Raw genomic sequence first — 26,350 nt, forward strand, 5'->3', positions numbered from 1 at the left:
ATCCATGTTGGTTCGGGATTAAAAGATTATTAGCATCAAGATGCTCCGTAATTGCCTCTTTAATGAAGCTTTCAAAAATTTTGCCCACAACGGACGTCAGACTCACCGGCCGATAGTTTCCAGCGTGACTTTTCGCTCCCTTTTTGAATATTGGCACTACATTCGCCTGTCGCCAATCAAGTGGCACAGACCCAGTCTCAACAGAGTCCTTAAATATAAGATATAACGGTCAGTCTATCACATTACTTGGTTCCCTTAGTACCCGTGGGTGTATGCCATCAGGTCCTGGTGATTTGTTTATTTTAATGTTACTGAGGCGTTTCTGTACCCCAGCTTGGGTTAGATTTGTCATACTTAGTGGAGGATTAAGTTTGTCACTTCTCATTTCTCCTGTTAGTTCGATTTCCTTTGTGAAAGTTGTCGAAAAACAATTATTTAATAGATTAGCTTTATCCTCATCTTTCTCTATGATTTTGCCTTCCTCACTTTTTATCGGTCCAATATTATCCGATTTAATCCTTTTACTATTTATATACGTAAAGAACAGTTTGGGATTTGATCTACTTTCCCTAGCAATACGTCTCTCTGTTTCCTCCTTTGCTATTTTTATTTGTTTTTTGCAGGTTCTCGTTTTTTCCTTGTAACACATTAGTGCCTCCTTACTGTTTTCCTGTTTTAATCTCTTGAATGCCTCTTTTTTGCTATTTAACGCCCCTTTTACGTTCTTGTTCAACCATATTGGTTTCCTCTTATTTCTGGCCCTTTTATTCCCATACGGTATATATCTCTCGCACTGAGTATTCAGAATTCTTTTGAAGGTTTCCCATTTACTATTCGTATTTCTTTGATTAAGAACTTTGTCCCAGTCAATAAGTTGAAGGCTTTCTTTCAGCTGATCAAACTTCGCCCTCCTAAAGTTTAATGTTTTTGTTGTTCCCTTATTGATAACCCTACTGAAGGGCATTTTGAAGTCGATAATATTATGGTCGCTATTACCTAGGTGCCCCCCTATCTGTACCTCAGTTATTCTATCAGGCCTATTAGTCAATATTAAGTCCAACACGGCCTTCCCTCTCGTTGGTTCCTGCACTAGTTGGGAGAGATAATTATCCTTAATATTTGTCAAGAACCTTTTACCTTTCTGAGATCTACAGGTTTCTGTTTCCAGTCAATATCCGGGTAGTTGAAATCCCCCATTACAATCACTTCATTATGTTTTGCTACTTTGTCTATTTGTCCTAATAGCAGATTCTCATTCTCCTCTGTTATATTTGGTGGCTTATAGCAGACCCCCAGTAATATTTTATTATTATTTTTAGTTCCCTCTATCTCTACCCACATGGACTCGACCCCCTCTTCTCCCTCTCCTATATCTTCCCTTAGTCTGGGTTTTAGACATGACTTTACATATAAGCAGACTCCTCCGCCTTTCCCCTGTTTCCGGTCCCTTCTAAATAAACTATAATCTAATAAATTTACCGCCCAGTCGTAGCTATCGTCTAGCCAAGTCTCTGTTATACTATGATATATCTAAGTGCTCACCATATAGTTTATGTCAAGAGTTGTGTGTGTCACTTTTTGAGGCACTCCCTATACACAATTTTTAAAGGTTTTTAATATATTTTTTCAATAAACTATTTACATTTTAATTATGATTGATCTCTTCTATTTCTTGGGTAAGAGACGTACACCTGAGGAATATTGGTTGTTATAGCATTGTGAACTAATACTGTGTTAACATGTTACAGCTGTAAATATATTCCTGGAGCTGGTCTCTGCTTTTATCAGTTGAATCTGACAGCCGACATTGCTATGGCAAATACAAAGATAAAAACTAAATAAAGCCTTGAAAAAAAAAAATATATTATATACAGTACAGACCAAAAGTTGGACACACCTTCTCATTTAAAGATTTTTCTGTATTTTCATGACTATGAAAATTGTACATTCACACTGAAGGCATCAAAACTATGAATTAACACGTGGAATTATATACTTTACAAAAAAGTGTGAAACAACTGAAAATATGTCTTATATTCTAGGTTCTTCAAAGTAGCCACCTTTTGCTTTGATGACTGCTTTGCACACTGTTGGCATTCTCTTGATGAGCTTCAAGTGGTAGTCACTGGAAATGGTCTTCCAACAATCTTGAAGGAGATCCCAGAGATGCTTAGCACTTGTTGGCCCTTTTGCCTTCACTCACAGGAGTATGTACTAATTAAAAGTAATATGAATAAAGGGAAAATTTCAGCTCACCCCTGAGATGTAATTCCAGTCTGGCATGCAGCACGGTGTCCTCGCTGCTGCACAGCGCCTGGGTCAATGAGGAAGTGAGATGTCCATTTTTTGTCTTTTCTACAAGTTTTTAAAAGGATTTGCCAATAAAGATTGTTTAATTTTAGTTAATTGCCCGGTGTGTTGAGCTGGATCCATCTTCACTTCCTTACTAATTAAAAGTGCTCACTACCCCATAAAAGCAGGATTTTATTTGATATGTGAAAAAAAAAATAGTATGTAAATAATACAAACTAACTAGGAGTTAAAATCACTTTTCGTAAATGGGATAAAGTAGTAGCTTAGATCTAGGGGGTTTGTTATGGTGGAGCACACAGGAGAAACAAAGGCTCTGATTCATCAAATTTGGCATTGTTCATTCTGTTCATTATGAGGGGGCGTGCTGGAGTCAAAGGCTACTTGACCATTATATGAAATCTATACATTAGTCCCCCAGTAGTGGTATACAAGCATCAAGTATAGCATACCTTATCTCAATGCGTTTCCCCTCCTGCCTTAGGAGGTTTTTCAGGAAAACCAATAGGGTTCAAAGGAAGCCCAGGGAGCACTCTGATCAGCTGCTTCCATATAAGTGTATTGTCATCTCAGTCGACGGAAGAAAATACTCTCTTTCTCTGGTGATCGCCATCATAACAGACCCTCTATATCCAAGGTACTCCATTATCCCATTTACAAAACCTGATTTTAACTCCTAGTTAGTTTGGTTTGGGATTATTTTCATATTGTTCTTTCTAATACATATCGAATAAAAATGTTTTACCAGTGACACAGCAAGCTTTAGTTTATTCAATTTTCCCTCCCATTGTTTTTTGCTTTAAATTATTGTTTATCATTTGCTCTTTTGTATTTAACACGAGTGCTCTATCCAAAAAAACGGCTTCACTTGATTCATTGTTTTCAGGAGATATTCCATATGTACTTAAACTTCATGGGTGCCAATAACGATGAGAAGGACTGTACATAACTATTTACTGCAGTTTCTGATTGGTGGTCAATGCCCGCGTGGTGTTAGTGACTGTCTACATGTGATGCTCTCCCAACTTTTATTAGAATATATAAAGGGGGCTAGCCATTTTGGGATGGACCTGGCCATAACCACACAACTTAATGTCTGTGTACTTTTTTCACTGGACAGTGCTTATTGGGCATACAGTTGCATGTAAAAGTTTGGGCACCACTGGTCAAAATTACTGTTATTCTGAACAGTTAAAGTTGAAGATGAAATGATCTCTACTTTCCTTTTTGTAGTTTTTAAAATGTAAAAGATGAAAATATATATACACTGCTCAAAAAAATAAAGGGAACACTTAACAGAATATAACTCCAAGTTAATCAAACTTCTGTGAAATCAAACTGTCCACTTAGGAAGCAACACTGATTGACAATCAATTTCACATGCTGTTGTGCATATGGAATAGACAATAGATGGAAATTATTGGCAATTATCAAGACACACTCAATAAAGGAGTGGTTCTGCAGGTGGGGACCACAGACCACATCTCAGTACCAAAGATTTATGGCTGATGTTTTGGTCACTTTTGAATGTTGGTTGTGCTTTCACACTAGTGGTAGCATGAGATGGACTCTACAACCCACAGAAGTTGCTCAGGTAGTGCTGCTCATCCAGGATAGCACATCAATGTGAGCTATGGCAAGAAGGTTTGCTGTGTCTGTCAGCGTAGTGTCCAGAGGCTGGAGACACTACCAGGAGACAGGCCAGTACACCAGGAGATGTGGAGGGGGCCGTAGGAGGGCAACAACCCAGCAGCAGGACCGCTACCTCCGCCTTTGTGCAAGGAGGAACATGAGGAGCACTGCCAGAGCCCTGCAAAATGACCTCCAGCAGGCCACAAATATGCATGTGTCTGTTAGAAACCGACTCCATGAGGGTGGTATGAGGGCCCGACGTCCACAGATGGGGGTTGTGCTCACAGCCCAACACTGTGCAGGACGCATTTGCCACAAAACACCAGGATTGGCAAAATTGCCACTGGCACCCTGTGCTCTTCACAGATGAAAGCAGGTTCACACTGAGCACATGTGACAGATATGACAGAGTCTGGAGACGCCGTGGAGAGCGATCTGCTGCCTGCAACATCCTTCATCATGACCGGTTGGGCAGTGGGTCAGTAATGGTGTGGGGTGGCATTTCTTTGGAGGGCCGCACAGCCCTCCATGTGCTCACCAGAGGTAGCCTGACTGCCATTAGGTACCAAGATGAAATCCTCAGACCCCTTGTGAGACCATATGCTGGTGCGGTTGGCCCTGGGTTCCTCCTAATGCAGGACAATGCCAGACCTCATGTGGTTGGAGTGTGTCAGCAGTTCCTGCAAGATGAAGGCATTGAAGCTATGGACTGGCCCACCCATTCCCCAGACCTGAATCCGATTGAGCTCATCTGGGACATCATTCCTCGCTCCATCCACCAACGTCACGTTACACCACAGACTGTCCAGGAGTTGGCGGATGCTTTAGTCCAGGTCTGGGAGAGATCCCACAGTAGACCATTCGCAACCTCATCAGGAGCATGCCCAGGAGTTGAAGGGAGGTCATACAGGCACGTGGAGGCCACACACAATACTGAGCTTCATTTTGACTTGTTTTAAGGACATTACATCAAAGTTGGATCAGCCTGTAGTGTGTTTTTCCACTTGAATTTTGGGGGTGACTCCAAATCCAGGCCTCCATTGGTTGATAAATTTGATTTCCATTGATGATTTTTGTGTGATTTTGTTGTCAGCACATTCAACTTTGTACAGAACAAAGTATTCAATGAGAATATTTCATTCATTCAGATCTAGGATGTGTTATTTGAGTGTTCCCTTTATTTTTTTGAGCAGTGTATATTTTTGCCTAAAATACAAAGGAAATGTGTCATCTTTAACTTTAGGCCTTTTAGAGATCATTTCATCTTCAACTTGCTTCACAATAACAGTAATTTTGACCAGGGGTGCCAAAACTTTTACATGCCACTGTAATTAGGAACTTCTGAGAGGGAACTGCCGAACTGTATATGAGGTTTTCCAACACAACCTGAATTGAGAAGCATTACTCCAACAAGTGGAAAGCTTATAAAGAAATACAATCTAAAACACTTAAAACACAAATCTAATAGTTTACAGTACCTTGTACCTGGAAGTGCAAATCTGCCAGTGACGTGTTGTTAAAAAAAAATCCAAGAGATTCCCATAATGGCAATGGCTTCTGACAGTGTAAGCCTGTACTCTATCAATTACAAAGAAAATCCATCAGAAAGGTAAATCATAAGATTTCACGTATGCTTACATATGTCGTATGTAAAACTTAGATCTTGACGTGAGCATACAGTTTTCTACAAACAATAAATAGTTAAACTCCACCTACTTTTTAAAAAGTTGGCAGAGCTGGATGAAGGTGCTCCAAGATATCGAAATAAAACAACTTATATTTCCTGTTATGTCATTCAGGATTCAAAATGTAACACCAGTGTGTGCGAGCCCTAAATCTTCAGTAATATTTATGGTTCTAAAATTTACTTATGTGTCAATCACCTCATCTAAAATTATTCTAGTCAAGCCTACTTCTAGTTTCCTTTTATTCTTATTGACAGGAAGCCTAAATATTCAAAATATCAGGAGCGTAATAAAAGTGAATTGGGGTAATGCGACTGACAAGCAAGTGGTTCTTGCAACTTGCTTGTTACAGTTGCTGTACTCTCAGGTTCACAATGCTACCCTATCCATTAGTATGGTGCTATGACGTAGCAGCGACACCTAGCAAATTTTGGTTGCACAACAGATGTCGTGGTCAAAGTCACCATGTAGCCCCCAAAAGGAGTTCAGATACAGTGGGGAAAATAAGTATTTGATACACTGCTGATTTTGCAAGTTTTCCCACATTGTATGATTTTGAAATAATTAAATTGCATTTTATTGCATGAAATAAGTATTTGATCACCTACCAACCAGCAAGAATTCTGTCTCTCGCTGACCTGTTGGGTTTCCTTTAAGAAGCCCTCCTACTTTGCACTCATTACCTGTATTAATTGCATCTGTTTGAAATCGTTACCTGTATAAAAGACACCGTCCCCACACTCAATCACACTCCAACCTCTCCATCATGGCCAAGACCAAAGAGCTGTCTAAGGAAACCACGACACAAAATTGTAGACCTGCACAAGGCAGGGATGGGCTACAGTACAACAGGCAAGCGGCTTGGTGAGAAGGCAACAACTGTTGGCACAATTATTAGAAAATGGAAGAAACACAAGATAACTGTCAGTCTTACTCGGTCTGGGGTTCCATGCAGGATCTCGCCTCATGGGGTAAGAATGATTCTGAGAAAGGTCAGGATTCAGCCCAGAACTACACGGGAGAACCTAGTCAATGACCTGAAGAGAGCTGGGACAGTGTCAAACATTACCGTTAGTAACACACTATGCCGCCATGGATTAAAATCCTGTAGGGCACGCAAGGTCCCCCTGCTCACGCCAGCACATGACCAGGCCCGTTTGAAGTTTGCCAATGACCATCTGGATGATGCAGAGGAGGCATGGGAGAAGGTCATGTGGTCAGATGAGACCAATATAGAACCTTTTGGTATTAACTCCATGCCATGTTTGTTAGAAGAAGGATGAGTACAACCCAAGAACACCGTCCCAACCGCGAAGCATGGTGGGAGAAACATCATAATTTGGGGGTGCTTTTCTGCAAAGGGGACAGGAACACTGCACAGTATTGAAGAGAGGATGGATGGGGTCATATATCGCGAGATTTTGGCCAACAACCTCCTTCCCTCAATAAGAGCATTGAAGATGGGTCGTGGCTGGGTCTTCCAGCATGACAATGACCCAAAACACACAGCCAGGGCAACTAAGGAGTGGCTCCGTAGGAAGCATTTCAAGGTCCTGCAGTGGCCTAGCCAGTCTCCAGACCTGAACCCAATAGAAAATCTTTGGAGAGAGCTGAAACTCAATGTTGCCCAGCGACAGCCCCGGAACCTGAAAGATCTGGATAAGATCTGTATGGAGGAGCGGGCTAAAATCCATGCTGCAGTATGTGCAAACTTGGTCAAGACCTACAGGAAACATCTGACCTCTGTAATTGCAAACAAAGGTTTCTGTACCAAATATTAAGTTCTGTTTTTCTATTGTATCAAATACTTATTTCATGCAATAAAATGCAAATTAATTATGTAAAAATCATACAATGTGATTTTTGGGATTTTTTTTAGATTCTGTCTCACAGTTGAAGTGTACCTACAATAAAAATGACAGACCTCTCCACTGTAGATTATATACACATAGTGGTTCCGGTCTTTGGTTATTATCGCTGTACATAGTACTAAAACAGTTTCCTACTCAAGTAAGCAATTTTTGTTCTGTTGACCATTAGGAGACTTCAACTGGCCCATTAATGTGTTTCTAGAAAACCTAGGGCTAAAAAGTGCCTATATGATCGAGAGCTATTCACTCACATTTGATATCCATTGTAGAGTTGCTATTAAACTTGTGGATTGAATTTCAGAGTTGGGAAAGTATAAGAAAGTTTAGGCGGAAATGTACGAGAAAACACTTACTCTTTCATTGATTATGCTTTTCACTATGTGGGACACGTGTGTTAATTCTTCATCATCTTTCAATTTCTCTTTAAGACGATGTTCTAGCAGTTGCCATTGTGAGGCACCTATATCAATACAACATTATTATAGGTACAAGAGTCACCAGTGAAAACAGACTGTATAAAATTTTATGTATATTATACTCTACCTTGCACACACATATACATACTGTATATATATTTTTATATATATATTTATAATATATTTATAATATACAGGGTGGTCCAAAAGTAGGTGGCCAGAAAATAATAACATTTATTTTGATTTACAGTACAGACCAAAAGTTTGGACACACCTTCTCATTTAAAGATTTTTCTGTATTTTCATGACTATGGAAATTGTACATTCACACTGAAGGCATCAAAACTATGAATTAACACATGTGGAATTATATACAGTTATATGAAAAAATTTGGGCACCCCTATTAATCTTAAGCTTAATGTTTTATAAAAATTGGTGTTTTTGCAACAGCTATTTCAGTTTGATATATGTAATAACTGTTGGACACAGTAATGTTTCTGCCTTGAAATGAGGTTTATTGTACTAACAGAAAATGTGCAATCTGCATTCAAACAAAATTTGACAGGTGCATAAGTATGGGCACCCTTATCATTTTCTTGTTTTAAATACTCCTACCTACTTTTTACTGACTTACTAAAGCACTTTTTTTGGTTTTGTAACCTCATTGAGCTTTGAACTTCATAGCCAGGTGTATGCAATCATGAGAAAAGCTACTTAAAGTGGCCACTTGCAAGTTGTTCTCCTGTTTGAATCTCCTCTGAAGAGTGGCATCATGGGCTCCTCAAAACAACTGTCAAATGATCTGAAAACAAAGATTATTCAACATAGTTATTCAGGGGAAGGATACAAAAAGCTGTCTCAGAGATTTAACCTGTCAGTTTCCACTGTGAGGAACATAGTAAGGAAATGGAAGAACACAGGGACAGTTCTTGTTAAGGCCAGAAGTGGCAGGCCAAGAAAAACATCAGAAAGGCAGAGAAGAAGAATGGTGAGATCAGTCAAGGACAATCCTCAGACCACCTCCAGAGAGCTGCAGCATCAACTTGCTGCAGATGGTGTCACTGTGCATCGGTCAACTATACAACGCACTTTGCACAAGGAGAAGCTGTATGGGAGAGTGATGCGAAAGAAGCCGTTTCTGCAAGCACGCCACAAACAGAGTCGGCTGAGGTATGCAAAAGCACATTTGGAGAAGCCAATTTCTTCTTGGAAGAAGGTCCTGTGGACTGATGAAACCAAGATTGAGTTGTTTGGTCATACAAAAAGGCGTTATGCATGGCGGCAAAAAAACACAGCATTCCAAGAAAAACACTTGCTACCCACAGTAAAATTTGGTGGAGGTTCCATCATGCTTTGGGGCTGTGTGGCCAATGCCGGCACCAGGAATCTTGTTAAAGTTGAGGGACGCATGGATTCCACTCAGTATCAACAGATTCTTGACAATAATGTTCAAGAATCAGTGACAAAGTTGAAGTTACGCAGGGGATGGATCTTTCAGCAAGACAATGATCCAAAACACCGCTCCAAATCTACTCAGGAATTCATGCAGAGGAACAATTACAATGTTCTGGAATGGCCATCCCAGTCCCCAAACCTGAATATCATTGAACATCTGTGGGATCATTTGAAGAGGGCTGTCCATGCTCGGCGACCATCAAACTTAACTGAACTGGAATTGTTTTGTAAAGAGGAATGGTCAAAAATACCTTCATCCAGGATCCAGGAACTCATTAAAAGCTACAGGAAGCGACTAGAGGCTGTTATTTTTGCAAAAGGAGGATCTACTAAATATTAATGTCACTTTTCTGGTGAGGTGCCCATACTTATGCACCTGTCAAATTTTGTTTGAGATTGCACATTTTCTGTTAGCACAATAAACCTCATTTCAAGGCAGAAACATTACTGTGTCCAAGAGTTATTACATATATCAAACTGAAATAGCTGTTGCAAAAACACCAATTTTTATAAAACATTAAGCTTAAGATTAATAGGGGTGCCCAAACTTTTTCATATAACTGTACTTAACAAAAAAGTGTGAAACAACTGAAAATATGTCTTATATTCCAGGTTCTTCAAAGTAGCCACCTTTTGCTTTGATGACTGCTTTGCACACTCTTGGCATTCTCTTGATGAGCTTCAAGAGGTAGTCACCGGAAATGATCTTCCAACAATCTTGAAGGAGTTCCCAGAGATGTTTAGCACTTGTTGGCCCTTTTGCCTTCACTCTGAAGTCCAGCTCACCCCAAATCATCTCGATTGGGTTCAGGTCTGGTGACTGTGGAGGCCAGGTCATCTGGTGTAGCACCCCATCACTCTCCTTCTTGGTCAAATAGCCCTTACACAGCCTGGAGGTGTGTTTGGAGTCATTGTCCTGTTGAAAAATAAATGATTGCCCAACTAAACGCAAACCGGATGGAATAGCATGCCGCTGCAAGATGCTGTGGTAGCCATGCTGGTTCAGTATGCCTTCAATTTTGAATAAATCCCCAACAGTGTCACCAGCAAAGCAACCCCACACCATCACACCTCCTACTCCATGCTTCTCGGTGGGAACCAGGCATGTAGAGTCCATCCGTTCACCTTTTCTGCGTCGCACAAAGACACGGTGGTTGGAACCAAAGATCTCAAATTTGGACTCATCAGACCAAAGCACAGATTTCCACTGGTCTAATGTCCATTCCTTGTGCTCTTCAGCCCAAACAAGTCTCTTCTGCTTGTTGCCTGTCCTTAGCAGTGGTTTCCTAGCAGCTATTTTACCATGAAGGCCTGCTGCACAAAGTCTCCTCTTAACAGTTGTTGAAGAGATGTGTCTGCTGCTAGAACTCTGTGTGGCATTGACCTGGTCTCTAATCTGAGCAGCTGTTAACCTGCGATTTCTGAGGTTGGTGACTCGGATAAACTTATCCTCAGAAGCAGAGGTGACTCTTGGTCTTGCTTTCCTGGGGCGGTCCTCATGTGAGCCAGTTTCTTTGTAGCGCTTGATGGTTTTTGCAACTTCACTTGGAGACACATTCAAAGTTTGCCCAATTTTTCGGACTGACTGACCTTCATTTCTTAAAGTAATGATGGCCACTCGTTTTTCTTTACTTAGCTGCTTTTTTCTTGCCATAATACAAATTCTAACAGTCTATTCAGTAGGACTATCAGCTGTGTATCCACCTGACTTCTGCACAACACAACTGATGGTCCCAACCCTATTTATAAGGCAAGAAATCCCACTTATTAAACCTGACAGGGCACATCTGTGAAGTGAAAACTATTTCCGGTGACTACCTCTTGAAGCTCATCAAGAGAATGCCAAAAGTGTGCAAAGCAGTCATCAAAGCAAAAGGTGGCTACTTTGAAGAACCTAGAATATGACATATTTTCAGTTGTTTCACACTTTTTTGTTAAGTATATAATTCCACATGTGTTAATTCATAGTTTTGATGCCTTCAGTGTGAATGTACAATTTTCAAAGTCATGAAAATACAGAAAAATCATTAAATGAGAAGGTGTGTCCAAACTTTTGGTCTGTACTGTATATATAAAATTATATTTACTAACACAAGCATAACATTGACAATTACATTTTATTCTGAACAATAATACAAAAGCCCTTAAATTTTATCAACGCAGGTGCTCAAACTGGTTTCCATTACAATTTGCACAGGTTTGAAGTCTGCCTCTTACGTTTCGACAAACTTTTAGTAGTAGTAGTAGTCTCCGCAACAGAAATTTCCACAGTAGAATGGATAGGATGTGTTAAATCCACGTGGTTCAATGAACACATGCGGATTTAACTGCCTGATTAGAACGCAACGATTTGGACGCAGTGAATATATGCTGTATCCAAAGCGCTACTACTTCCTGATCGTGGGAACGTAGCCTTAAACACTGAAGTCATCATTCATTGGCTAATTCATGTCACATGGGCACCAACAATTAATTACAGGTGAATCTCTTTTGTGATTTACCACAGGCAAGTCAAAATGTGTTTCCATACTAAATTAATGTAAAGAGTGCTAATACTATTGACAGCAAGCTTTAGGTTTTTCTATTTTTCCCTCCCATTGTTTTTTGTTTTAAATTATTATTTATCATATGCTCTTTTGTATTTAACACGTGTGCTCCATACAAAAAAAACTGTTTCACTTGATTCATTTTTTAAGGAGATATTCCACATATATGTACATAAACTTCATGCGTTCCAATAACGATGAGCAGGACTGTATGTTGTATCTTATTGTGCTGGAGAAAGCAATTTCAGTTAAAGTGTGGAAAAAAATCAATAAACGTTACTTTATATTTGCACCGAGGCCTGTGCTAAAATTAGTGCCTAACTGTGAGCCGAAATCCCTGCAATATTTATATATAGATAGGTGTGTGTATAATATATAGATATAATTTTTAAGGTGGCTAATGGTGTCATAGTCGATGGGAGGTATATATCACAGAGATGGCTGTCATCTGTGATGTAACCCGGAGTGTTGCTCTAGTGCACGTAAGCACTTAGAGGACTGATTGGTGCACCTGGGACCGGGTTACGGGTAGTTTGGAGAGTAGGGCAGGTCCAACTACCCACATACCTCACCTCTGGGTGTGGGTAACCACCTATAAAATGGAGGCCATTGTTTGGCACATGGTCTGTGTGTTAGTACGGAGAAGGCCTCCTGTGTGTTCTTGTCTCCAGACCGAGCCAGGATACTGGACGCTACCCAGCCTGTGTGCCCACAGAACTGGCTAAGCAGAGACTTTGCTTAAAGGACACTTTACTTTGTTTGCCTGAGCAAAAGGCTGTTTGTATTCCTTTTTGGTTCATAAAGTAATAAACCGACAATGGACTTTTAAAGGAACCCGCTTTCTGTTTGCCGTCGCACCCAAGTAAGTAAAAACCCTACAATAAAAAGGCTTGAAAAAGGTTCTATGAACCAAAACGTCGCCATTTGGGCTCAATAAAGTTCATTTTTTTCAAAGAACTTTTCTTTTTTCTTGGAGTGCTGCCTACTATTATATTATCTACTATACTACAATATGGACAGATTGTTTGGACGCCTGGTAACCACTGTGAGTAGCTGTTAAATGGTGCTGTTCCAATCTTCATATCTTCAAACACAGGTTAAAAATAGCTTTGTTTTTCTGAAATCTTACATTAAACATGAAGATTCCTAAACATAATCAGGATAAAACCTCTTCACACCAATAAGTAAAACAAAACTTCATAAAACTGCACCAGTAGTTTTCAGCAAAGGTCATGGCCCATGACCTTTGCTGAAAACTACTGGTGCAGTTTTATGGGTAGTTGATAGTTGAGATCTATTAATGGATGTTTCATGGTGGATACAAAGATGCAAGAATAAATTGGTTCACACAAAATGACAAAGTGAAATAACACGGTAGACTTAAATGGGTTGGCCACTTTGTTTTTTTTTTTAAAGTATACTATGATGGAACATGATTTTGTGCTACTTAATAATATATAATTATATATAATTGCAATAATGGCGCTGGTAGGCTAATCACTATAGCAGCTGCGAACTAGAGACAATTACCACTAATTGTCAGAATTAAAAGTAGAACCATTGATAAGAATTAGTTAATTCGTGCTAGTATAGTGGAAGAGACTCGAGGCAAATGGGTTAAAAAATAATAAATTTAATTTTGATATTCGTTAAAAGATATAATATTAGCACTGATTACAATGATAAAAAATGATCACTTGTAGCTGGCGTGTTTCTAGCGTAGTAAATAAACCAGTGAGCTCTGAGACGGGGAACCTATAGGGGAATAGGAAGATCAATTTATTAGACCCAGCTAAAGGGTTAGTGATATTACAGTAAGCTAAATATATATAAACATATACCTGGTTCAGTAGCAAGTATGGTACCAGGTACGGTAGCTAAGGAGCCCCTTGACCGTTCTATGCAGAAGTTGAGCCAAGTGTGGATAGAAATACAAGAGGTTAATCAATGTGATAAAATCTGGAAGAACTATCAAGAAAGGTAAATACCTTTTATATAATTAATCCTGGTACGGGAGCGATTTTTAATATATATATGGCTAGCATAGATTAGTAGGACAGACAGTTTGCATGTGGTTAATGGTCCCGCATTAAAGTTCTTATCGGGTCCAAGAAGGGAGTAAGGAGGTCCTGGAGGGTCCTTCTTACAGCTGGTAGAGGTTTAGGGTAAATGAAGATGACAGGGATGGTTAGCAAAGTTAGGCATCGATTATACTAGCTAAAAAATGTATGTGTACAGTACATATACACCATACCTATCGTGTATGCCTAAAGATATTGAGGTAAATGTCAGGTAGTACCAATAGAGGTCCGGGCTACCCTGTGGGAAGATTAGGCAGGTAGTCGGCTTGTATTATATCTGATGGTAAGTCGATGCTGCTAGGAAAGTCCAAAGGTGTTGTTGGAGATTTCCAGGTGTACTCACATTTGCGGAGGAGAGGATTTTCTGGCCACCGGAGCGAGTGCGGAGTCCCGGCCGGTGACTGCCGCTACTCGCGTGCTTCCGGGTTTGTGCGCACACTGCTCAATGAGAGCCTGCTAGGATATGTGTGACGTGGTAGCACGTGACACACACGTGATCCGAGCGGTACGGTAGCTGAGTAGGGCTGAATTAGGACCGGTTCCACTATACTAGCACGAATTAACTAATTATTATTAATAATATATAAGTATTACACATTCTCCTCCTGCACTTGTTAGTATAGCATTCCTTACAGACTGCTCAGCTCTACTGTCCACAAACTGTGTGCTGGTGCAGGAAGATGTGACCAGAGAAGTCCATCAGCCTCCTCCAATTGTAAAACACCTCACATGGGAAAAGGGTTTTTGTATTGGAGGAGGCTGACATTCTACTTTTGTACAACAAAGCCAGGTTTCATACAATAAGAGTAGGCTTAACCTTTTGCATCTGCAGATCAATCTGACAATCAAACAGTTTTTGGCAGAATTCTGGAGTAAAACTGTTTGAAATGTCATAAAACCTTTATGCAACTCATCGCAAGACAAAGGTGGGAAGATGAACAATACATTGCCGGCAGTAAAAAAAAGCATTTCTAACTGCATTATTCATGTTTGATTTTTTTCAGCTGATGATGCAACCTGCTGATCATTATCCAAAAAACCCAACCGTCTTGACTGATCATTCATTGATTGGGAATTGGTTAAAACAAACAATCATTTGTTTCACCAAACAGCTATTGATTGTGACCAAAACAAACAATCACCTATTTTTGCCAACTATCATCTTACATGGATGGGGGTCTTTACACTTACTATACACTGGAAAATGCACTAACAAAATAAACACCTATGAGGCACTTTTTGAAAATTGGCCACTGGGTTAATACCTGCAGAAAAATAGAACAATCTAAAAAGCAGTGTACAGTATGTTGACGACTGCATAATATCGTATTGACTAACCACAAACATCTATTTATAAAACCAGAATAAAATGTAATGAAAAGCACAATAACAACCTAAATCCCCCTGATCATTATGAGCCTCTCCTGTGGGACATTAACCTATTGGGAGGTGACATGTCTTATAATCCCTGTCCATCAATTAAGTCTAGCTGCTCTTCCAACAGGAGTCAATAAAGACTGGGATACACTTACCTATGTATGTAACTCCCATACTCCAAACATGACCACCAATCTATCGACTTCTATGGTCACAGGCACCGGCCTGAATATGCAAACAGGGGTCAACTGTTGAGTATTTATGGCATATTTTGTGAACATGCCATAAATTCTTACGATGGCAATGCTCCCGTAACATTGTGTGTGTGAATGCAATCTCAGGGAACATCCAATGTATAACATTCCCATTCACATTTTTCCATAGAAGTCCAAAATCGCCATTACAATAATAATAAAACCACACATAACGCTTTATATAATCAGTAGAGAGGTAAATGGATAACTGTGGTACCTGAGTAAATGAACTGAAGGATGTCAGGTAAACATTTATAGAAGAGAGGGTCTCTAACAATGACTCTTACTGGAGAATTCTTAGCAGAGACTGCAGGCTCCCGGTACACTGAGAAGAGGGTTTGGACTGACTTTTGTGAGCTGGAGTCAAGCACATCTTTCACAGATATCACACCAAACAGCAGCCTAAATACGGAGCTCACACTACATAGCACGACTCTGTGAGCAGAAGATATCGGACTCAAGTCAGCAGTGCAGAAGACCACATCCACGCACTGGCAGTGATCCAGCAGCTTTTTAATATCAGTAATATATCGCGAGGGCTCATTGTTCAAGACAGGCATCTTTTCTGTAAAAAAAAATAATACATAGAGCTTATAAGTAACATCAGTTCTCCTAGTATATAATATTTCTTTTGTAAGTAATACTGCATTAATTAAAACATTAATGGTCAGATTTTCTCAGAAACAGTGCCGCATTATCTATGACACTGCCCTTTATTGCAGCTCAGTCTCATTCAAATGAATGGAACTGAACTGCAAGCCCAGACTGTTTAAAGAGGACCTGTCAACAAGCCAAAAGTGACCAGTTTTAGCTCTTTGTTTATTCCTGTTGCTCCCCTGAGTATTACGGTACTTAAAAAAATCTTTCATATGACTCCAGAGATATGAGCCTTTTTATAGTTAGTGCTAATTTTATGGTCTTTACCAAGGGAGCTGCGTTCACAGGATAATAATGCAGTACAGTCTAGAGACACGCCCCAGAGAATCCTGTGAGCCACGCCCCCTTGTAAAGACCATCAAAAATTAGCACTAAATAAAATGACCCATATCTCTGAAACAGTATGGCAGATTTAAAAATGAAAAGCCAAAAAAATACTTGGGGGAGGAGAAGAAATAAAATAAGAGAAAAAATATAGTCATTTTTGATTTGGTGACAGGTCCTCTTTAAAAAGCATAACCTATAAAAGATGGATACTGGATGTGGAAACTTTATAGGGATGTAATCCATATAAGTATACATACAGTGGGGAAAATAAGTATTTGATACACTGACGATTTTGAAAGTTTTCCCACCTACAAAGAATGGAGAGGTCTGTAATTTTTATCATAGGTACACTTCAACTGTGAGAGACAGAATCTAAAAATAAAAAACAGAAAATCACATTGTATGATTTTTACATAATTAATTTTCATTTTATTGCACAAAATAAATATTTGATACAATAGAAAAACAGAACTTAATATTTGGTACAGAAACCTTTGTTTGCAATTACAGAGGTCAGACGTTTCCTGTAGTTCTTGACCAAGTTTGCACACACTGCAGCAGTAATTTTGGCCCCCTCCTCCATACAGATCTTCTTCAGATCTTTCAGGTTTTGGGGCTGTCGCTGGGCAACATTGAGTTTCAGCTCCCTCCAAAGATTTTCTATTGGGTTCAGATCTGGAGACTGTCTAGGCCACTGCAGGACCTTGAAATGCTTCTTACAGAACCACTCCTTAGTTGCTCTGGCTGTGTGTTTTGGGTCATTGCCATGCTGGAAGACTCAGCCACGACCCATATTCAATGCTCTTACTGAGGGAAAGAGGTTGTTGGCCAAAATCTTGCGATACATGACCCCATCCATCCTCAACACGGTGCAGTCATCCTGTCCCCATTGCAGAAAAGCACCCCCAAAGTATGAGGTTTCCTTTACCGTGCTTCACGGTTGGGACGGTGTTCTTGCTGTTGTACACATCCTTCTTTTTCCTCCAAACACGGTGAGTGGAGTTGATACCAAAAAGTTCTATTTTGGCCTCATATTACAACATGACCTTCTCCCATGCCTTCTCTGGATCATCCAGATGGTCATTGGCGAACTTCAAATGGGTGCAGACATGTGCTGGCGTGAGCAGGGGGACCTTACGTGCCCTACGGGATTTTAATCCATGACGGTGTAGTGTGTTAATAACAGTAATGTTGGAGACTGTGGTCCCAGCTCTCTTCAGGTTATTGACCAGGTCCTCATGTGTAGTTCTGGGCTGATTCCTGACCTTTCTCAGAATCATCCTTATCCCACGAGGCGAGATGTTGCATGGAACCCCAGACCGAGGAAGATTGACAGTCATCTTGTGTCTTCCATTTTCTAATAATTGCACCAACAGTTGCCTTCTCACCATGCTGCTTGTCTATTGTCCTGTGGCCCATCCCTGCTTTGTGAAGGTCTACAATTTTGTCTGTGGTGTCCTTAGACAGCTCATGGTGGAGAGGTTAGAGTGTGATTGAGTCAGTGTGTGGACTGGTGTCTTTTATACAGGTAACAAGTTCAAACAGATGCAATTAATACAGGTAATGAGAGCAGAGTAGGAGGGCTTCTTAAAGAAAAACCAACAGGTCTGTGAGAGTCAAGAGTTCTTGTTGGTTGGTAGGTGATCAAATACTTATTTCATGCAATAAAATGTAAATTAATTATGTAAAAATCATACAATGTGATTTTCTTTTTTTTTTATTTTTAGATTCTGGCTCTCACAGTTGAAGTGTACCTATGATAAAAATTACAGACCTTTCCATTCTTTGTAGGTGGGAAAACTTGCAAAATCAGAAGTCTATCAAATACTTATTTTCCCCACTGTATAAGTAAAGTACAGTATACATGTGAAAAAGTACATTGTTTGCTGGAAAGTGCAAGACTGAAGATATATGACAACAGTGATCTTTCCTATAGTAACAGATACAGTTCCATGGAAAATGAGGATAAAGTAGAGAGATACTTTACCAGGTTGTCGCAGTTTGGGAGGATAAACCTTAAGGTCTTCATGCTTCTTTTTGCTTTTAGTTACAGCTGATTTTCTGTCCATAGCCTGCCTTACAAAGTATTCCAGCTGCAAATCAAAGTAGAAGACAAAATGGTGACATTTGGGAGAAGCTCCTGCCTATGAAGATGCCCTTTTTTACTAGAGATGAATAAGTGATCTGGTTCAAGTCTTTTTGATTGGCACATTGGTTTTTCTCTAGGTTAATCAAGGCAGTAATTATGAATTTGCCTCTTTTGTATTAATGATGAGTGATTCTTGTATGGAAAGTAAAACTAGGTTTTACATATGGTCCTAAGGCCTTGACTACCCAGTGCCATTTTGTAGGCATTTGTATAATGATCACACAGTCTCATTATCACATAGGGTCTGGCCCAGACTAGACAGCAGCTCTGACAGCAATGAATATATGGTCGGCACTCAGGACAGTTTTCTGTTGCTCCGTGTTACACAATAGATCCAATGCACATAAAATAAATAACCACGGCACCCGGTGGAACTCTTCTGTCTACATGAATACTAAAAGCTGAATTTTCAATAACACCTTCTCCTTGATTGAACAGCGGGTGCCGTGGTTATAGCAACCTGATAGTGTGATGGTTGTCAGCTGGAACGCTTTTTCTGAGTGCCATCAAACATACTCATTACTAATTGATTCAAGTGTATTTCAAGAATAGATCTCTGGTTTTCTCTCTGCAAATCTTACAAATCATTTGCTAACAATTTGGTTAGAAATTGGCTTCATTTTAGCTTAGAAATCTTGCTTTGAGGCTCCATGGTTTAGGTTGTCTTGTACTGCAGGTTAAGAAATAGTCGGCAAGACATGTACTTTTCTAGAAGGCAATTGCACAGCTAGTGTGTGTTTGATAGAGCCCCAAAACATGGCTCAGTGTGGTGTGAGCAAAATCTGACTATTCTTGAAAAGCACAGACCATACTAATACAATGTCACAAGTCGGCATTGTGGTATGTAATGATCTGATGGACATGTAAACCTTAACACATAACTCTTTCTATTTTTCCCTTGCTTCCTAATGCAAATTTTGGCAACTTTTTAAATCATTTTGATTAAAAATGTTCCACCATTTTGCTGCAGAGTGTCTGTAAGTCCTTTACTCAAGCTGGTAGATGTGCAAAAATGTTACAAAATCTGTCAGAGATCCAGCTTTTGATAGTTCTCTCTACTCTCTGCTCCCTTCCCCCATTGTTAGAAAATCCAGCAGGGATGGGAAGGGAGTTGTGCACAAATATCACTGGTGTGGAGAGGGGGGAAATTAACTACAGTCTCAAGGAGGGCAGAAAAACAGCTGTACATAATGAAGAAAGCACATGAAGAGCAAATAAGTTCAGTACAGGATAGAAGCTGTGCTGTTACATGTGCTATTGAAGGCTGTACCCTGGATACTACAAACCTCAAATTCAGCCAATATTACTGTTAGAGACAATCCCATAACAGAAACATCTGAAAAATAGATCTGCAATATTTATATCAGGGACTTTAAAAAGAAATGAATAAATGAATAAAGATTGCTTGCTCAAACTTAGTAATTGTATCTTTAGTAAATAAAATATCACTGACATGTAAAAATTATTTTTTCCAAATCAAAAAAGGTGTTCGTAGCCATTAAAGGAATACAATCAACAGGGTTTTGCTATCCCATCTAAAAAAAACATGATGTAAGGGCAGAGACCCTAATTCCAACAATGTATCGCTTACGGGCTGCTTGATGCAGTTTAATAAAATCCCTGTTTTATATGCTTCTGATCTACCAGTTCTCAGAATTCGGTGCTCTGTATAACCTCGCCCACAGCACTGTTCGACAGCTTTCTGTGTACACTGTGCATAGGCAGAAAGCTGCCAATCAGTGCTATGGGCGGGGTTATACAGTGGTGGGGGTGGGGTTATACAAAGCTCATGAATATGGAGGACACCGTGACATCAGGTTTACTAGGCTTCTAGTGATAACCTCCTGTTGATAAAACAGTATAAAAATGGCCAAAGGGAACCAGCAAACAATTTTGAGAAACAGATTACACAGTTCTATTGTTGCAATTTATTAAATTGGACAGGTTCCAAACAACAGTGAGTAAACAAAAAAAAAATAAAGGTCACATAGACCTGATTGGCCAGTGGTCCTTTTCTTGGTCAATCCCAGAGCTGGACTGAGCTTGTTTTCTTGGAATTCTATTCTAATTAATTTTCTAAATAAAATGAACTGCACTGAGTTCTGTTTGAAATGTTTCTTCATTTGGCTCAGTGCCCTGTCATGTTTTTTTCTCAGGTACAGAAGTTTGATGAGGGAGCCTTCACAAATAGTTTTGGTTTGCAAAATGGATTAATATTCTCCTTATAGTGAGTTGTCTATTCGATCACAGTAAACATTTTGAAAAACTCTATACACTGCGAACGTACCAGTGGTTCAAAGAATGTCTTAATATAGGTGCAATGAGACACATGTATTTCTAGGTATGTACCACCTATGTCCTTGGAAAGTTGAATCAGCTCTGAAGCAGGAACACTTTTCTCTCTGAGTGAGGTGCACATGGGGCAGGTGCATGGAGGCTCAGCTAAAAAACAAAACAAAAAAAACAACAACATATATTAGCCCATCAATGATGACTGTTTCTCTGTCTGTATTTTAATATTTGAGAAAGTAAGAATGAGATTTTTGGTTCTAACATATCTTTTGCAGCCCACAAAACACATGTAGTCATCCAGTTCTTCTTTATATAACGATTACATACATACAATGCAAAAAATAACTATTTGATACTCTGCCGATTTTGCAAGTTTTACCACCTACAAAGAAAGGAGAGGTCGGTCATTTTTATCGTAGGTACACTTCACCGTGTTTGGAGGAAGAACCTGAAAGATCTGGAGCAGATCTGAATGGAGCAGTAAGTCAAAACCCCTGCTGCAGTGTGTGCAAACTTGGTCAAGCACTAAAGGCAACGTCTGACCTCTGTAACTGAAAACAAAGGTTTCTGTACCAAATATTAATTTCTGTTTTTCTATTGGTATCAAATACTTATTTCAAGCAATAAAATGCAAATTAATTATTATGTAAAAATCATGCAGTGTGATTTTCAGGATTTTATTTTTAGATTCTGTCTCTCACAGTTGAAGTGTACCTACGATAAAAATTACAGACCTCACCATTCTTTGTAGGTGGGAAAACTTGAAAAATCGTCAGTGTATCAAATACTTATTTTCCCCACTGTATTTTCAAGTTGAACTAGACTTTCCTGAACAATTTTTTTATCTTGGAAAAGAATCAATGAACCACTAACAGCCAGGCTCTCTGCTATGACACTATAATAAGGTTTGGCACACCGTAAAAAATATAAATGTACTGTACGTGTCAGAGACAGAATATCTATAAGATATCTTTTATATAACAGGTGTAACGGGTCTGGGAGGTGGAACCTCTGAGCTACTATACAAAGGGGCAGTCCTTGTAAGGAAGCGAGTGGCTCCCAGGGAAGGCGGGCAGGTAGACACGGCAAGTGACAGGAACAGTCTCTGGGTAGAAGGGCAGGTGGTCACGGCAAGTGACGGGGAAAGTCTCTTGACAGGCGGGTGGTCACGGCAAGTGACAGCAGGGTAAGAGTCTCTAGACAGGCAGGTGGTCATGGCAAGTGACGGCAAAGCCTCCAGGTAGGCTAGCAGGCGGGTAGCAGGTGAGCGCTCCCAGGTGAGCGGGTAAGAGTCTCTCGGCTGGCTGGCAGGTGGTCTCAGGCAGGTATCAGGCAGGTGTCAGGCAGGTATCAGGCAGGTATCAGGCAGATGCTGCCTGATCCGCAGGCGGACTGGTCCATAGACAGACTGGCGGATGCTGGTAGACAGACTGTCGGACCGCAGGGAATGCAAGCAGGTAGACAGAGCTGGAAAACAGACTGGCAATGGGACCTGAGGGCTGAAGCAGAGGTGAAAGGCTTTGCAACAACTTTGCTTGGGCACCTCCATTTTGGGGGAGGTGCCTTATATATGGGAGCTCCACCGGCAATTGGCCGGGGACTCCTTAGGACGGCGCGCGCGGCCCCTCTAAGAGAGAGGGAGCGCGCGCCCTAAGCTCAGTGCGCGGGAAGCAGCGAGCACTGCCAGCAGCGCGGGAAGAGGACGCCGAGGACGGAGCAGGGAGGTGAGGGGAACGGCGTCCCTGCCTAGCAGGAGGCAGGGACGCCGACGCTACAGTGCCCCCCCTTTTTTAGGACAGAGAGAAATTTATCAAGGATGAGCGGGGCATGGATGTTCTCCCGGGGTTCCCACGTTCTCTCTTCAGGACCAAACCCCTACCAATCCACTAGAAAAAAGGTCTTTCCTCTTACCCTTTTGGTGGCCAGAATGCTCTCTACCTCAAACTCGTCTTCAGCGGAAACCGGAGCAGGAGGCGTACCTGTAGACTTGGAAAAAGAGTTAAGTACCACAGGTTTGAGGAGAGATACATTGAAGGAGTTAGGGATCCGCAAGTTGGCCGGGAGTTTCAATTTATAGGCCACCGGGTTGATTTGTTTGATAACTTCCAGTGGGCCGATGAACCGAGGCCCTAACTTGTAGGAAGGAATCTTGAGCCGGACACATTTAGACGAGAGCCAGACTTTATCTCCAGGATGGAATTGGGGTGGATCCAGACGTCTTTTGTCAGCCTGTTTCTTCATCCGCTCGGAGGACAGAAGAAGTGTGGATCTGGTACTTTCCCAAATGGAGGAGAATTCGCTAACAAGAGATTCCGCGGCCGGATTATCCACCGAGGCGGAGACGGGAAACGGGATCAGAGGATGTTGACCGTAGACAATAAAAAACGGGGATTTGGAGGAAGACTCGCTCTCGTGATTATTATAGGAAAATTTGGCCCACGGTAAAAGATCCACCCAGTCGGAATGGTGGGCATTAATAAAGTGCCGGAGGTAACAGGTTAGAAGTTGGTTGATTCGCTCTACTTGACCATTGGACTGTGGGTGATAAGCAGAGGAGAAGTCCAAGGTGACCCCCAGCAATTTACACATGGCTCTTCAGAAGAGAGAGGTGAACTGAACTCCTCGGTCAGATACGATGTGGAGAGGGAGACCATGAAGACGGAAAATGTGATGGATAAAGTCTTTAGCCAATTCAGATGCAGACGGAAGACCCGGCAGGGGAATGAAGTGAGCCATCTTAGAGAAGCGGTCAGCGACCACCCAAATGACCGTACAACCAGCAGAGACAGGGAGATCCGTTACAAAGTCCATGGCTATATGCTGCCACGGGGCAGCAGGTATGGGAAGAGGCAGAAGGCGGCCGGCTGGCAGATGTCTAGGAACCTTGTTGCGGGCGCAGGACGCACAGGCTGAGACAAAGTCTATTACGTCCTTGTGCAGGGTAGGCCACCAGTAATGCAGGGTAATAAGCTGGAGGGTCTTTTTCTGGCCAGCATGGCCAGCTAGCTTAGACGAATGTCCCCAGTGTAGGACTTTCTCACGATCAGGTACTGTTACGAACGTCTTACCGGGTGGAAGACGATTTAGATCCACGGGAGCCACCAGCATTACCTTGGCGGGGTCGATGATGTGCTTTGGCTCCTCCTCTAGATCGGAGAACAAAAAGGATCGGGACAAGGCATCAGCTTTGATATTTTTGTCTGCCGGGCGAAAATGAAGAATGAAATCAAAGCGGGCGAAGAACAAGGACCACCGGGCTTGGCGCGGGTTAAGTCTTTGGGCACTCTGGAGATAAGCCAAGTTTTTGTGATCCGTGTAGATAATTACCGGGTGAAGAGCCCCCTCGAGCAGGTAACGCCACTCCTCCATTGCCAACTTAATGGCTAACAATTCTCGGTCTCCTATAGAATAATTGAGCTCAGATGAGGAGAAGAGTTTGGAAAAGAAGCCGCAGGTTACCATTCTTCCGGATGACGACTTCTGGGTGAGCACCGCTCCAGCTCCGGAGGAGGAAGCGTCTACTTCTAAGAAGAATTGTTTGTTGCTGTCCGGACGGTGCAGCACAGGAGCGGAGGAGAAAGCTTGTTTCAAAGACAGGAAGGCCTCCTCTGCCTCGGGCGGCCATTCTTTGGGATTAGCGCCCTTACGGGTTAGCGCAGAGATAGGGGCAGTCCGGGAAGAGAAGTGCGGAATGAAGAGGCGGTAGTAGTTGGCGAAGCCCAGGAACCGCTGGATAGCCTTCAACCCCTCTGGTCGGGGCCACTTCTGGATGGCAGAAAGTTTCTCAGGATCCATTCGTAGACCGGTCTGAGAGATGATGTAGCCCAGAAATGGAAGCGAGGTCTGCTCAAAGAGGCACTTCTCAAATTTTGCGTAGAGGTTGTTTTGCCTGAGCCTGAGCAGGACCTGACGAACGTCCCTCCGGTGTGTAGGGAGATCCGGAGAGAAGACCAAGATGTCGTCCAGGTATACCACCACGCAGGAGTAGAGAAGGTCACGGAAGATATCATTGACCAACTCTTGAAAGACGGCGGGAGCATTACAGAGACCGAAGGGCTTTACGAGGTATTCATAGTGGCCGTCCCGGGTGTTGAATGCCGTCTTCCATTCATCCCCCTGACGGATACGAACCAGGTTATAGGCCCCACGGAGATCCAGCTTGGTGAAGATTCGAGCACCCCTCAGACGGTCAAATAATTCAGGAATGAGCGGAAGGGGGTATTTATTCTTCACCGTGATCTGGTTAAGGCCTCTATAGTCTATGTAGGGACGGAGTGAGCCGTCCTTCTTTTTAACGAAGAAGAAGCCTGCTCCCGCCGGGGAGGTAGATTTCCGGATAAATCCCCGGGCCAGGTTCTCCTCGATATATTCAGACATGGACCGGGTCTCAGCAGCGGACAAAGGGTAGATACGCCCTCGGGGCGGAGTAGCACCAGGTACCAAGTCGATAGGGCAATCGTATGGTCTATGAGGAGGTAATGTCTCTGCTTCCTTTTTATTAAAGACATCAGCATAAGACCAATAGGGTACTGGCAGGCCGGGTAGATTGGCTGGGGGAGCTGAAGGACGGCAGGATGAACGGGAACTAAACAAGTCTTATGGCAGTCCTGTCCCCAGCGAAGGACTTCACCGGTCTGCCAATCAAGCACGGGAGCATGTCTCTGGAGCCAAGGTAGGCCAAGCAAAAGAGCATGAGAGAGTCCAGGTAGAACATGGAAGAAGATGCTCTCAGAGTGCAGCATTCCCACCTGCAGAGTAATGGGTTCGGTGATAAGTTGAATGGGATGCGGTAAGAGACCCCCGTCCACGGAGGCGACAGATAAGGGTTCGGCCAGAGGTTTGGTGGGAATGCGGTATTTCTCTACCAGGGACTGGGAAATGAGATTTCCGGCAGCTCCAGAATCAAGTTGAGCTAGTTCAAAGTAACGGTTCTCCCCGCAGACGATAGAGACCGACAGCATCAGAGATGGAGAGGGTTTATTCTTGTCTAGGACGACCTCTCTGAGCGATCCTAGACACAGGCGTTTCCCAACCTCTCCGGGCAGGAACGGATCCGGTGCTCCTTACTGCCACAGTAGAAGCAGCTCCCCTCGGCACGGCGTGACTCTTGACGGGTTTTGACCATCTTGGTCTGGTCGACCTGCATTGGCTCAGGTGAGTGCGCCTGGGGAGTAACAGAGGAAGTGACGGGATTCTGGAAGGTAGGAGCAAGGCGAGGAAACCTCCTCTCACGGGTGACCTCTTTGGTACGCTCCTGGAACCGGATGTCAATCCGGGTGGCAAGTGTTATTAAGTCG

The 26,350-nt window shown here is 41.9% G+C and overlaps 1 protein-coding gene across 1 annotated transcript in view; it reads right to left on the reverse strand.

Moving 5' to 3' along the window:
• RHOBTB3 (Rho related BTB domain containing 3) overlaps positions 1–26,350 on the reverse strand; it is a 121,576-nt gene that overhangs the window by 46,116 nt on the left and 49,110 nt on the right. The window contains exons 4-8 of the mRNA XM_073678284.1: positions 21,049–21,203; positions 18,600–18,705; positions 15,846–16,193; positions 7,852–7,958; positions 5,421–5,520 (exon numbers count right to left, since the gene is read on the reverse strand). Coding sequence (XP_073534385.1) covers positions 5,421–5,520; positions 7,852–7,958; positions 15,846–16,193; positions 18,600–18,705; positions 21,049–21,203 — 816 coding nt within the window. The remainder of the gene's footprint in view (positions 1–5,420; positions 5,521–7,851; positions 7,959–15,845; positions 16,194–18,599; positions 18,706–21,048; positions 21,204–26,350) is intronic.

Source organism: Phyllobates terribilis, unplaced genomic scaffold (assembly GCF_046119375.1).
Source record: "Phyllobates terribilis strain yellow unplaced genomic scaffold, ASM4611937v1 Scaffold_1__5_contigs__length_1240528914, whole genome shotgun sequence".
Lineage (NCBI taxonomy): Eukaryota > Metazoa > Chordata > Amphibia > Anura > Dendrobatidae > Phyllobates > Phyllobates terribilis.